We start from the raw sequence: 15,035 nt of genomic DNA on the forward strand, positions 1-15,035 counted from the left end.
CTCACAACCATCTGTAATGGGGTCTGGTGTCCTCTTCTGGCCTGCAGGCATACACACAGACAGAATATTGTATACATAATAAATAAATATTTTTAAAAAGCTATATACAATAAGAACAGATACCAAGTATAAAAATTAGAATTACAACCAGTATAAACAATATTAAGCAAGAAACATATGCTAAATATTTTAATAATTATTTTATCCTAAGGAGTCTAAGACGTATCAGAAATAGCTTGGCTAAGTCATGAGAGGAAAGTAACTACGTTATCTAGTCTCAACCCCATCAAAGGCCTGAGAAGGGAAATAATATTACTTGAGTAAATAGGAAGTGCAAACAGGCAACTTCCAAAATGTGTAGTAGATGACAGAGACAACTGGCCACCTGGGCAATCACACAAAGTCTCATTTGCAACTCTGGAGCAACCAACTTTTGTTAAGGCCTAGAGTAACTGACAGACCATTTTCAGAGGCAGGAAAATTTCAAAACAGTCTTAGCCTCTCTTGGCAAGGTTTGTCAGTTTTTTGGGTTTTTTTTCTTTGTATCCTGTTTGTCCACTTTTCCAGTCTGGACACTATGCATTTTGTCAGTGGTTGAGGCATGGGCAATTCCTTGCCCAAATGCCAGTTTTGCCAGGAAGAAAACAAGCTCCAAGTGGAGTTTCTTCAGTGCTCAGCATTCTCTCAGGAATAGATCAGTGCTGCCAGGAGCAATCGTGTCTCACATCAACAGGACCCTAAGTTATTTAAATGTCATATTCTACAGTTCTTTGAAGTGGTTGAAGATTACCTATGTATGCATAATACAATCTCTATGTATCTAAACCTGATTAGTCTAACTATAAGTATGACAAACAGGGATACCTGTAATTCTTAATACCTATATAACTTAAAGACTAAGACTTCGTATTAGAATATTAAGCAATCTTTAAACAACTATGCAACAAATGAGAACAATGACCTCAAAATGTAAACAATGTATTAGTATCTTGAACAGGGGTTGAAATGTACAATGCAATATGATAACTATATCCTAAAATTGTATCATAATACAAAATGTCTTAACAGAGGTAGAAACAAGCATGCATACACATATGATCTGACAAAAATAACTTGGCATAGGTGTACAAAATATTGTAAACAGAAATAGAAGCATATTCAATATAACAAATATAATTTGAATTTGTATCAATATACAAGAATCTATACCAATGTAAATTGTCTATAAATAGTAGCTCACAAGTATTCACTCTATTATTTACTATTATTAGTGTGAATAAGTTCACACTAATCTACCTATTATACCATTCAATTTCTTTTTTTTTTTAGTGTGATTCCTGAACCTACAAAATTTCCACCCCAACCCCCAGTTATATTCAACTCCTTTTTTTTTTTTTTTTTTTTGGTTTTTCGAGACAGGGTTTCTCTGTGGTTTTGGAGCCTGTCCTGGAACTAGCTCTTGTAGACCAGGCTGGTCTCAAACTCACAGAGATCCGCCTGCCTCTGCCTCCCGAGTGCTGGGATTAAAGGCGTGCGCCACCACCGCCAGGCTATAATCAACTCCTAATTGATGTCCCTAACCCTGAAGACAAACTTTGTTGGGAAAAGGGCCCTCATCTTCTAGAATTACTTCCAGCTGTCATGGGGGCAAAGGGTGGGCTCGTTCCCACATTGGACTCCAGATGAAGAGGAACTCAAATTAAATAATCCCACACTAGTTCCGAATAGGGTGTAATAAGGGGTTCTTTATTTAAGGGGGGACTCACAGATCACAATGGGGAACAGGAACAGAATCCAACATCCAGGTGTGAGAGGAAAGAGGAGAGAGGAGAGAGGAGAGAGAGAGAGAGAGAGAGAGAGAGAGAGAGAGAGAGAAAGAGAGAGAATATGGTGGGCACTCACTTTTTGGTAACCAAAGCCATGCCCAACCTGGTCCAGCCTCTGGAGGAGTTCCCCATAATGGAGGCACACCCACTAGAGAGTAGCCAATCATAATGAGGTGATGGGCTCTACAGTGGCCACGCCCAGTGTCTCAGATTGCCAAGGCCATCTTGGAAACTGGAGCAGAGGGATGAAGACCCACAGACATTGGGTCTGTTATGGACAGTGAGGGAGAAAAGTGTGTGTGTGTGTGTGTGTGTGTGTGTGTGTCTGTGTGTGTGTGAAGGAGGATTTAAAAGAAGGAAAAGTAATTGAGAGAGACAGGGAGGTCATTTCAGGAAGCTTGGGGAGGGGCTATGGGGCCTGCAAGGCTATTCCTTTTTTTTTTTTTTTTTTTTTGGTTTTTCTAGACAGGGTTTCTCTGTAGCTTTGGAGCCTGTCCTGGAACTTCCTTTGTAGACCAGGCTGGCCTCGAACTCACAGAGATCCACCTGCCTCTGCCTCCCGAGTGCTGGGAAGGCTATTCCATAAGAACACGGAGATGTGGTGGACTCCAGATGGTGCCTGCTCCCTGGCTTGGGGTGGGATCATCAGTGTCTTGTACCTCATTTGGCTTGGGCCAGTTGCTTGCAAAGCTCCACTCGCGCTCCTCATTGGTGAATTTTAAGCTAGGAGTCTGGTGCTGCTGAGTCATGTTCCGCCCCTCCCTCCTGCCAGGTCACATTTCCGGCTTCTCATGGGCATATTATAGCTATATGTTTCACCACTGAGCTAAATCTTCAGCCTCTTTGTACTTTTTTTTTTAAATTTTTTTTGAGGCATGGTCTTTTTACAAAGTCGCTCAGACTGGCCTTTAACGCATTCTGTAGTCCAAGTGGGTCTTGAATTTCCAACCCTCTCGACTCATTCTCCTGAGCATCTGTGGTGACAGCCTTCTGTTATGAAACATTAGCTGAAGATGTGTTACACTCGTTAATGCTGTGGAATAGTTCCTTAATGATGCAAAGATGGGTTGCATTTTTTTATGTTGCATTTGTTTAACTCTGTGAAGCTGGGTTACTTTGCCTGGCTAAAACCTCTAACTGGTCTAATAAAGAGCAGAATGGCCAATACCTAGGCAGGAGAAAGAAACAGGTAGAGCTGCCAGGCAGAGAGAATAAAGAGGAGGGGAAATCCAGAGGAGAAGAGGGAGGAGTGAGAAAGGAGGAGAGGAGAATGCCAGGGGCCACACAGCTGGCCACAGAGTAAGAAGGAAAGAAAGGCGTATAGAATAAAGATAAAAGTCCGGAGGCAAAAGGTAGATGGGATAATGTAAGTTAAGAAGAGCTGGCTAGAAACAAGCCATGCTAAGGTCTGGCATTCATAAATAGAAGTCACTTTATTTATTTCAGAGCTGGGTGGCAGGCCCCTAAAGAGTTAAGAAAAAAAAAAAAAACAAATTACAGGCTTGGCTCAGACCTTCTTCTTTGGAATCTCAGATGCACCGCACCTTCCTGACTCTTTTACCTCCCCCCCCCCCCCCCCCCGCAGTGTACATCTTTTTTCACCCAGAACAACAACCTCCTTGGGCTAGGAGGCATGGCTCCTAGGACCAAAATCAAGGACCTGGAATCCCAGGCTCCATCATGGAAACATCTATTGCCTGTGTCAGGACCAGTGATGCTGATAGCCTGGCCTCCCCCAGTGAGGGATTATCTGTGTCTCTCCATTGGCTCCTTTTGCTTCTGCATCCTGCTGGCCATCCCAGCCCTGATATTCTCCCTTAAGGTGGGTACCTTCCCCTCCCCCTCCGCCCTTCTCCCTCAGGTACTTCTCAGAGGCTTCTGTCCTCTTCACATCTGGCTGCATGTCCCTTTGGTTCCTTCAACTCCAGGGTCTTACTTAGCTCTGCTCTCTCTCATTCTGTCCCCTTCTTGGTTACTTCTTCCTTTGGGGACTGAGCCCCGCTCTTTTCTTGCTCACCTCACCAGTACTGATGTTGGACTTTCCAGGGATGTCCCTCCCTTCACCCCTTTCCTCTTGGAAACCATCTTGCCTGCTTGGCCTCCACCTCCACAGACCCGGAAAGCCAACTATGATGGGGATTGGTGCCGAGCACAGAGGAACTCCAGGCTGGCCTGGATCTTTAGCATCTCCAGCATCTCCGTGGGCTGCATTTTGATGATCAGCACTGTTATAGTATTCTTTGAGACAATCTTTGAGATGAAGGACACGACCTCACCCTGAAAGCCCACCTCATCCAGAGAATTGTCCTTGGAGATTCTGACCGTGGACATGAGCCGTTGTCTGTGCGGAGGAAAGCTAAGAGCAATAAAGACTGAGGCGGTTTCTACCTTCCCGTTCACCTGCTGTACGTGTGGGCGCCTGGGCACCTGTTCTCATGACACCATGGGTCTGCTTTCCCAGGTGCCCTGGGGCCCCTTGAGAGAATGGACTTTTATCGACAACAGTGTTAGGCAGATGAATGAGGCATGCCTCTTCACCGAGGACTGTAAAGGGAAGATGGGCGTGATATCTGTTTTCTCTGCTTAGCTCCCGTGACCAGAAGTCACTCAAGGAAGAGAGGGTTTTAGCCTTATGGTTCCAGGGGGAGAGTCTGGCATGGCGGGGTAAACATAACAGAGGCGCAGAAAGCAATTATCATATTCTTCTCTTTACCCAAGAAGTGGGAGTAGGGCAGGAGGCTGGTGGGGGCTAGTGGGGGAGGATAGGGGCGGTGGAGGAAGGGAAGAGAAAGGAGAAGAGACAAGGGTAAACGCTCCTCAGGGTCATACTTCCCCCAGCAGCAAGGCTCCACCTTCTACAGGTTCCAAACTTCCCCAAACAGCGCCACCTACTGGGGACCAAGTGTTCAAACACATAAACCTACAAAGCATTTCTCGTTCAAACTACCATTGTGGTGCAAGTCTGTAATCCTAGCATTTGGGTGCCAGAGCCAGGAGGGTGGGAGTTTAAGGTCAGCCTGGATTATATCGTGAAACTCTCAGAAACAAAAGTCCAATGACTACATATGTAATGCCAGCCTTGGGGAGTCTCAGACAGGAGGAGCACAGGGTGAACTACAGACATCTCAACAGCAACAATCAGCAAAAAAAACCCTTTCATTTATTGGGCTGGGAATCTAATGTTGTAGAATTTTATTTTAAGGTGTGTTACTTTTGTTTATGCTCTGGAACCTTTGTTTAATGATGCAAAGATGTGTTTGATTACGCAAAATTCACCTGTGGTCAGGAGGCTGCCTCAGCAACTAGCTGACAGGAAGTACTTGGGAGAAGCCAGATGGAGAAGTTTTTTTTTTTGTTTTGTTTTTTGTTTTTGAGGCAGGGTTTCTCTGTGTAGCAATCCTGATTGCCCTGGAACTTACTCTGGAGACCAGGCTGGCCTTGAACAGAGATCCACCTGCCTCTGCCTCCCAAGTGCTGAGATTAAAGGCGTACGCCACCACCACTGCCACCACTACCACCTGCCTGGAGAAAGGTTTGTAAGGAGAGGCGAGGAGAAGCACTAGGACTTCTGGAGAGCTGCAGGAAGGAGAGGAAGTGAGCTACTTGCTATTCAGCCTCTGTGAGGAGCAGAATTCCACGGCAACCTTTGACGTTCTTTCGAGGGACAGATTTAGTTAAATTCTCTCAGTAGCTTTGAACGAGTCAGTGCTGCTGCTCTTGCCTTAACCACTGATGATAGCATCCTGAGTTGCAGTTACTGATAGGACGTCTGTGGGTTAAAAGGCAGCAACAATTTTAAAGAAGACAACTCTCTAGTTCAGTGATTAGGCACTTGCTTAGCCTGAGGGAGGCTCTGAGTTCAGTTCCCAGCACTGTACGGTGGTGCAAGCCTTTAATTCCAGCACTCAGGAAGCCAAAATAGGTGGATATCTGAGAGTCAGCCTGGACTATGTAGCAGATTTTAGGCCAGCCAGTGCTGCCTATGAAAACCTGTTTTGAAAGCAAAACAAGGGGGTCCTGGAGAGATGGCTCATCAGTTAAGAGCATTGACTGCTCTTCCAGAGGTTCTGAGTTTAAGTCCCAACAACCACATGGTGGCTCGCAGCCACTGGAGTGTAGGTGTATGTGCAGATAGAGCACCGTGTACATAATATAAAGAATCCTAAGAACACACAAAAAACAATAACATAAGTGAGACTTGGCATGCCTTTAATCCCAGCACTCAGAGGCAGGCGGATCTCTGTGAGTTGGAGGCCAGTCTGGTTTATAGAGGGAGTTCCAAGACAGACAGGGCTACACAGAAACCCTATCTAAAACAAACAAACAAAAAACAACAACAAAAAACAACAAGATCAAACTCTCACATGATATTGAGAAGACACTGAGAAAGAATAAAATGTAAAGTCCCAAGATCATGTGAGGTCATCCTGTCTAAGGACATCAGCGACGGTGCCATCTGTTCTGTCCAGTGTTGAAGCCACCAGCCAAATGTGCTGGACCTTGTGCAATGTGGAGGAGGCCAAGCTTTGATTTCAATGATTTAAAAATCAATCCACCTTTTTCTTGTTAGGAGCTACCATAGCCAGCCGCTGTTTCTGGACAGTGGTAAGCCTGAAAAGTGGATGAAACCGGGAGCCTAGCTGACGGGGCGCTGACAACTGGGTGTGACTTGAAGCACAGTGGATGGAGCCATAAGAATCTGGGCCACAGTCCCATTGGCACAGCACCCCAGAAACTGGGTGTGGTCGCCCACCTTGTAACCACAGGGCTCTGCAGGCGAGGGCAGGAGATCCAGAAATTCAAGGTGTGAGGCCAGTTTGAGACCTTGTCTAAAAGAAAGGGGAAGCAAAGAAAATGTAGAAGGTTCCAACCTGAACACCAGGTGCGAAACTGTGAGTCAGTAAGGGGCCTAGCTCATTCTGGGTGTTGCAAGAAATGGGAACCCTGGGCTGGAGAGATGGCTCAGTGGTTAAGAGCATTGCCTGCTCTTCCAAAGGTCCTGAGTTCAATTCCCAGCAACCACATGGTGGCTCACAACCGTCTGTAATGGGGTCTGGCGCCCTCGTCTGGCCTGCAGACATACACACAGACAGAATATTGTATACATAATAAATAAATAAATAAATAAATAAATAAAAGAAGTGTTTGTGTGCACACGTGTGTGCGTTGTGTCTGTGTGTGTGAGTGTTTGTCTGTGTGTGTGGTTTAAATTTAAGATGGCGTCTCATGTAGCCCATGCTGGTCCCTACCTGAGGATGAGTTTGAACTTCTGATCCTCCTACCTCCACTCCTGAGTGCTGGGATTCCAGGCATGTGCCACCACACCTGGGTTACTTGGTGCTGGGACTTGAACCCAGGACACTTCACACAGCCTAGGCAAATACTACAGCACCTAAGCTACACTGTCAGCCCATAAATGGATAAATAAATAGGATATACATGAAGATTATTTTATGTATGTGATTGTTTTGCCTGCATATATGTATGTGTACCACGTGTGTGCCTGGTACCCATGGAGGCCAGAAGAATGTGCTGGGTCTCCTGGAACTGGGGAGTTACAGATGGCTGGGAGCCACCATTGTGCTGGAAGTTGAACCTGGGTCCTCTGGAAGAGCAGCCGGCGCTCTTCACCTGAGAGCCATTGCCTAGAAATTCACATTTTAATAAGTTTGTTATGTCCTGTGAGTTATGTCTCAGACCCCAAAGGGCAGCATTGTAGCAGGACTGTTGGAGGCATTCCTCAGAAACCTAGGAGATGGGTTTACTTGGCCATACAGTTATGGTTACATCTCAAAGCTCCTGGTCCCCTATAACATGTGCTTGTCGTGAATACCAAGCACCCACATGCTCTTTATAACCCCAAAGGCAATTTCTCCTGCCTCACTCTTCTCTCTCCATTCTTCTCTCTGTTCCCAAGACAGCCTTGGCCCTGGCCAGTCTGCCTGCTTCTCTGCTCCCCACCTCAGAGGGAGCTATGGTATCTCTGGACTTCCCCAGATGCCGTAGGCTGTTCTCTCTCCCGTCTTTATGTATTTACCTGTATTTCCAGTGCACCCACGGAGCAGTCCAGTCTGTGACTTCACTGTGTCCCAGATTACAGAGTGTTAGTTACTGCCATGCCAACAGACAGAGAGAGGGTTAGAAGTGTTGATTTCTAGGTTTCAGAGGGCTCCCAAGCCGTGGAGAGGTTCATGGAGGCAGGTACAGCTCTGTCTATGGCAGCGAAGGTGTGAGCCAGTGCTGGGAACAATCTTTTTCTACACTGTAAATATGTATTACTCTCGTTGGTTAACAAAGAGCTGACTGGCAGGATTTTAGGGACAGAGAATGCTGGAAGAAGAAGGGTGGAGTTTCTGGGTTCTCGAGCCAGATGCAGAGGAAGCAGGAGACAAGCATGCCATGCTGAGAAAAGGCACCACCACATGGCCGAGGTAGAACATAGATAAAATATGGATTAATTTAAAATGTAGAAGCTAGTTAGTAATAAGCCTAAACTACTGGCCGAGCATTTTTATTAAGTCCCTGTGTGGTTATTTGGGAGCTGGTTGGTGGTCCTGATGAAAAACACCTATTCTGGCCCATAAGGCTCAGGTTAGAAAATAAAGACCATAGGCCAAGACCATGCACCACCTTCAAAGTTCTGGCCCCAGTCACCCACTTCTCTTGGTCATGAAGCCCCACTTCCTAAATGCTCCATAGCCTTCCAGACAGTGCTACAAGCTGAGGGCCAAGCATTTAAAATACGATCCTGTAGGGGACTTTTCAGACTCACATTACTTAGGATAAACATGCTACATTGGTTTAGTGGGTAAAGGTTCTTGGGGCCGAGGTTGGTGGCCTGAGTTTGATCTCTGAAACATACAGGGTGGGAAGAGAGAATCAGCTTCCACTAGTAGTCCTCTGACTGCCACACCTGTGACACACACACACACACACACACACACACACACACACACGCACACGCATACACATGAATAAGTAAATACATGTAAAACACACAAACATAACCCTTTCGATTTTATTTTTGAGCTGGAGTTACTAGGTAGCCCAAGTTAGCCTTGAACTTCAGATTCTCCTGCCTCAGCTTCCCAAGTGTTGGGGTTACAGTTGTGCTTCACTAGCAGAATCCCTATCTGTGGAGACAGAGACCTTTCCACAAAAATGACAGGTAACGAGGGGCCTTTCCTGCTCAGGTGGCAGCCTTGAGGAAGGGCTAGCGTTCTGTGTGAAACAGCATCACGGGAGGGCGCAGTGGCTGGAGAGTAGGAGGAGGGAACCTAGAGGCAGCACAGAACGGCTGTGTCACTGGGCCTTGGGTACTCTGTGAGGACTTGCCTTGTAACTGGAGACCTGTAGCTGGGGCAGGGCTCTGAGCATGGAGTACTCTGACTATACCCTTCCTGTTCTCCCTCTGGACAAGTTTGGGAAGTAGCCTGTCAGGTGTGGGTAGGGAGGGGAGCAGGCCGTGGGGGTTGTAGAGACAGGAGGTGGTGGAAGCTGGACCAAGCTGAGAGCTGAGAAGGGAGGCGAAGGCGGATATATAATATACATATAATGACCTTGAGACCCTATAGCAAGAGGAGTCTGGCAATTCCCTAAGGAATTGGAGGGCTCTGTCCAGGATCTTTGCAATCTGCTAAAGGTGGAAGAGGAACAGGTGCAGGTTAAGCAGGATGGGCAAACCTTGTTCTCCGTTCTTTCCTCACCACCTCATCCTAGACTGACTGGAGACGGGAAAAGGAGTGAGCTGCAAGGTCTTTGCCTGCCCAGGGTCCGCATCAAGTTACCAAGTTACAGGGAGTGAAGGGCACCCTGGGCCCACTATCTTATCAGTGAGTTTCAAACACAAACTGACAGTCAAGGTCACAGTGAGGCCCACACACTCAACAAACAGTCCCTGGGGCCAGCACCGGCTCTCCTTGGGCTGGGCGAGAACACTCCGGTGCCTAAGTAAGGGATCTGTTTCGCGGGAGTGTAGAGCGGGGATGAATTATCACCAAATGCTGACAACTCAGGGCTTTGGTGGAGAATTTGGTTCGAACGGTGAGGCCTGAAATGTTACTTCTGTGTTGCAGTGACCAGACACGTGACAGAAACAACATACTGAAATTTCTTTCGACTCATGGCTCAAAGGATCCAGTCCTTAGACACTTGGCCCTGTAGACTGGGGTAGAACATCATAGAGGAGTGTATATGTGTGTGTTACCAAGGCTGGTATATTCAGTGCATATACTAGGCACTGAACCACACACCCCAACCCCTCACTGGGGGATTCTAGGCAGGGGCTCTACTTCTGAGCCATACCTCAGTCCCTCACTGGGGGATTCTAGGCAGGGGCTCTGCCATTGAATAACAGCCTCAGAAATGAACATTTTGAAAAATAGAAGGCCCTCAATCCTGAAAGAGAAAACAACATGAGGAAGAAGGATAGAGCAGGAGTCTGAGCCTTATCAGGCCTTGGAAATGTATATATTCGGGAGACTCTCGGTCAAAATTTTCCTATACTCTTTGCAATGTTCTCTTTCTATTTAATGGTGTCTTAGGGAAAGAAAAACATATCAAATTCTGACCATTGTTCAAAAACAAGCTTGCAACTCAACTTTCCCCTGTACCTCACTCAGACTTGGTGAAATCCACACTGCTGACTTCTACAGGGACTGCATCCTAGAACACTTGCCCTTCTCGAAGCCTTGGCCCTTGAACAGTGTCAGGAGCTTCCCATCAGCCTGAAGCACAGCCCTCCCCCATCCCCACCCCATGGGCACTGCACACTTGAGATAGACAAAGCCATAAAGATGGTGCAAATTCAGGCTGCCTGTAGCAGGCATCGTCTTTAGGTGGCTGGGTGTAAGTAGTTGGGTGTAGGAGGTTGGGAGCCCTGGAAGAAATTGTGGGGGTGTGAACAATGGCTATGTAGGCACAGAAACAGGCAGTGAAGGTGTGGACTCAGACGTAGGCATTTAGGAGCTGTGCATATTATTTCAGATTGATATGATAACTGTGTAGATTCAGCCTATGCAACGGCTGTTGTGGGCTCAGGCGCGTGTGATAGGTATGGGGCTCAGGCAGTGGCTGTGCCAATGCTGGCTCAGGCAGCGGTTATATGTATTTACGTTTTGGCAGTGACTATGGGGCTTCAGGTCCGAGTTGTGGGCATCCCAAAATATATGTTCTTTTCTAGGCTGTTCACACTTAAAGATGAGGTATGTACTGACGTGATGCTCTGAGAAGGACACATGGCTTCTGTGCTCCTACCCAAAATGAGCAATCTGAATCTCCCACGAAGATCAGTGGGTGAAAACCAAGGGGAAAAGCCACAACATGAGACGTGTTTCCTAAATGCAGGAGTCAGGGAAGCCAGAGAAGACAGAAGAAAGGAAGAGGATGGCGGGAGCTCACGTAAGGCACAGTCTGGACCAGCTCCCGGACAGCAAGGACTTCAGTGGAAAGCTGGGGAGGGTCAAGCAAATTTTTGAAGTTGTTCTCTTGAATGTACTTTATCCAAAAATGTCCTTATTTGCCACACCTTTAATCCCAGCACTCCGAAGGCAGAGGCAGAGTTCAAGGTCAGCCTGGTTTACAGAGCGAATTCCAGGACTCCAAAGTTACAGAGAAATCCTGTCTCAAAAACACAATAACAAAAAAGTCCTTATTCATGAGCAGCAGTTGCCTGAATATAGTTAAAAAGCATTTTGTTTCTAGCCAGGCATCCCTGTAGCCCCAGTGTTTGGGAGATGAAGGCAGGAGGGTTAGGAGTTCAAGGTCATGTGCCATAGGAAAGAGACCAACAGGCTTTCGGTCTGTCGGAGCTTGGCTGTTCTCGACCCGCGGCGAGGCTGGCGCACCGCAGCCATGACAGAGGCTGATGTGAACCCGAAGGCCTATCCCCTCGCAGATGCCCACCTCACCAAGAAGCTGCTGGACCTTGTTCAGCAGTCGTGCAACTACAAGCAGCTTCGGAAAGGAGCCAATGAAGCCACCAAAACCCTCAACAGAGGCATCTCTGAGTTCATCGTGATGGCAGCAGACGCTGAGCCCTTGGAGATCATCCTGCACCTCCCACTGCTGTGTGAAGACAAGAATGTCCCCTATGTATTTGTGCGCTCCAAGAAGGCTCTAGGGCGGGCCTGTGGGGTCTCCAGACCTGTCATCGCCTGTTCTGTTACCATCAAAGAAGGCTCTCAGCTGAAGCAGCAGATCCAGTCCATCCAGCAGTCTATTGAAAGGCTCCTGGTGTAGGCCTGTGGCTCTGCCCTTCCTGTCTGCTCCCACCCTACTCTGTATCATACCGTCTGTTAGCATGTAGTGTTTTCAGCCAGTTTCTATTATAAATATTGTACTACGTCTGGTTTTTGTATTTTATAGTCTTCCAGGGTTGTTCTGTCCCATCTCTCCACCCTCTCCTACCATTTTTAATCTGTTTCACTTACACTAAGCAAAATGATATCTAAAGCAGGTGAGAGGCAGGACGGCACAATTTAACAGTGGGAAGAACCAGGAAACACCTAAGCCAAGGATAGTGTCTGCTTCCATCTGCAAACTCACTCCTCTGCAGGACAAGATGACAGTAACACTCGCCCCTTGCACCTTTGCATAGGAGATCTCCATATATGCTACCATGACTGAAGAGCTTTCAGCAGCCCCTCCCACCCACCGTCATTTGAAGAGAAAGTCTGATAATGTTAAACTTACGTCCAAGTGCCATTTATTAATGTTGTGTTTTTGATATGTGTAACCTTCTATTCTCACCCCATTCCCTACTGAGGGTATCAAGGCAGTAACAATTCAAAGGGATGGTCTGCAGACTCCTAGGCGGCCTGAGTTTGACTGCCTGGATCTTGAAGAGTGACAAGGACAGAATAGTTGGAATAAAGAATACCGGGGCTGGAACTCAGAGCAGAGACAATGCTGTCAAGGACATTCTGCCCTTCATTGAATGGGGATTTCTTGTGGGGCTGTTTGACACCCACTTTGAGAGCCCTATTTTGAGAGCCCTATCCCTTTCCTCCCTCAACATGGGTCAGATGTATTCTCTGTCACATGAAGAGCGCAAATAATGTTGTTCTTTCTTGAGCATCCTAATAAATATGTTCATATTACATTTTTTTAAAAAAAGAAAGAGACCGACAAACCCAAACAAACAAAACTTCCTGTATACAAGTCTTCTGAATAATTCATTCAAAATAAAATTGAATTTTTTTGATTGGTTGATTAATCCATCAGTCTATTGATTTGTATCTATCTATCTATCTATCTATCTATCTATCTATCTATCTATCATCTATTGCTCTATCATTTGTCTTTCATCTATCATTGTCCTCTTTATATATAGATATATAGAATAAAACTATATAGATATATATCACTTATCTATCCATTAATCTATTTAACACAAATCTACAAAATTGTTAAAATGTTCATTTTACTGTTTCTATAACTTGCAGATCTGAAATAGCTAAATATTAAACAACATTAATATTAGCTTATCATATTAAAATTTACAATACCATAATGACTTGAAGACTTGAGAGAAGAGACAGCCAGTGAAGTACAGGCTAAAGATGGCCATGCCATACTGGCAGAGGTCCGCAAAGTGTCTTAGCCAACCATCTGCTGCCAGCGATGCTGGTTGGTCCCCCACTCGCACCCTGTCTGTGACTTTGCTTGCAGACATGACCCCCCACCTCTCACAGCTTCCACAGGCCCTGAGTATGTTGGGGACAGAGGCTGATAGGTAAGGGTGGGGGTTTGAAGACGATGAGAGGCATCTGAGCCATTCCAAAGAGCGAGATTTCCCGAGAGGCTGCTCGGTGCCCCTGCTTGTGAACGGCCAAATGAATAGAATACAACACCAGATTGGAACAGGGCGTGTGGTTTGTGGCAGTGAGTGGAAATGCCGTGGTACTGCAGAGCTTCGGAGAGGACTCTCAGAAAAGGCGGCGACATTTGCAATGAGACTCGAAGGAGACGAGAAATTGCCACATAGATCTCTGGAAAGGGGGCAGATGGTGCGCCCAGTGCCAAGGCCCCGAGGCATGAATGGCCTCGGCCTGCCCAAAGCAAACTGTGTATTGAGGGATTGAGCACAGGAACTGAGATGGGGAGGCTCATAGGGTAGGCCTCGTAGGAAATTATAGGAGTGGTGTGTGTGTGTGTGTGTGTGTGTGTGTGTGTGTGTGTGAAGCTTGTGAGTCAAGGAACGACACAAACGTTGGCATGCCTGACTCAGATGAGGGTCATCTGTGTTCCGGAATCTCACAGCTGTGCCGACAGCATGCCTGTCTCCTCTTGGGACTCCTGGAGTAGGGTGGGCATCTTTAGCCAGAGGGGTGTTGGGGAGTTCAGGTTGCCCACCTCTTGCTTCCCCAGGTGACCCGCTTCCAAGGAGGACGTGGCCAAGGAGATTATGTTATCAGTTACACCTACACTTGCCCTTGGAGACGTGCCCACAATGGGAGGCCAGAGCAAAAACTGCGCCAAAGGTCCTTCTGTTTCCTGAGCCTAGCCCCTCACCACTGCCCCCAGGGATCCCTGCCTGGGATACATGGAGGGTCTCTCAGACTTCCTGACACCCAGCTCAAACAAGGGCCGTTAGATACAGCCTTTCCCAGTAAGCACCTTTGTTTCTCTGAGCAGATTGGGGTGGGGACGGGAATGGTTGGAGCTGTGGGCAGAAGCTAGAGGTTGAGTATGCAGCAGGATCTTGCTGAAGCCCACAAGCCTGTTCCCTGTCTCCTCACAGTGAGAATGATAGCTAAGATATGATGTCACAGGTGACCGTGCACATGCTTTAGGGATCTGCCTGCTCCTGACTCGACCATGTCCTAGACTAGGGTTGAGCAAGTGACTTGACCTCTCTGTGCCTCAGTTTCCCCACCAGTAATGGGCATTCCTCACCTCAAAGGGTTTCTGGAAGGTTAAATGACTGGAATGTGAAAGCCCTCAACACATTGCTGGCATGAAGTGAGCACCCAGTGTTTGCTCCTCTTTTTGTTGATGTCTGACTGATCTGAGTAACAGGTGGCAATAGGGTTGGGCAAGTTGGGACAGCTCAGTAGAAAACGTCTGAGCTGCCCAAGCCTGAAGGTTACCCCAAGGAGCCTCATAATCAGTTGTAGTCAGCTGGTTCTGCTCCACCCCCACCCTCCCTGGGTATATCAAGCCTGGTCTAGACCCTAGGTTCTAGAGACCAAAGAGGGCAGAGCACCA

The 15,035-nt window shown here is 47.0% G+C and overlaps 1 protein-coding gene across 1 annotated transcript; it reads left to right on the forward strand.

Moving 5' to 3' along the window:
• The first annotated feature begins 11,623 nt into the window (after positions 1-11,623).
• Positions 11,624-12,167, forward strand: LOC121450088 (NHP2-like protein 1). The gene has a single exon (XM_041654801.1). The coding sequence runs from the start codon at positions 11,679-11,681 to the stop codon at positions 12,063-12,065; it is 387 nt and encodes a 128-aa protein (XP_041510735.1). The 5' UTR covers positions 11,624-11,678; the 3' UTR covers positions 12,066-12,167.
• Positions 12,168-15,035: the final 2,868 nt, after the last annotated feature.

Source organism: Microtus oregoni, unplaced genomic scaffold, assembly GCF_018167655.1.
Source record: "Microtus oregoni isolate MIOR12 unplaced genomic scaffold, Mior012 000006F_ref0000085, whole genome shotgun sequence".
NCBI classification, from domain to species: Eukaryota; Metazoa; Chordata; class Mammalia; order Rodentia; family Cricetidae; genus Microtus; species Microtus oregoni.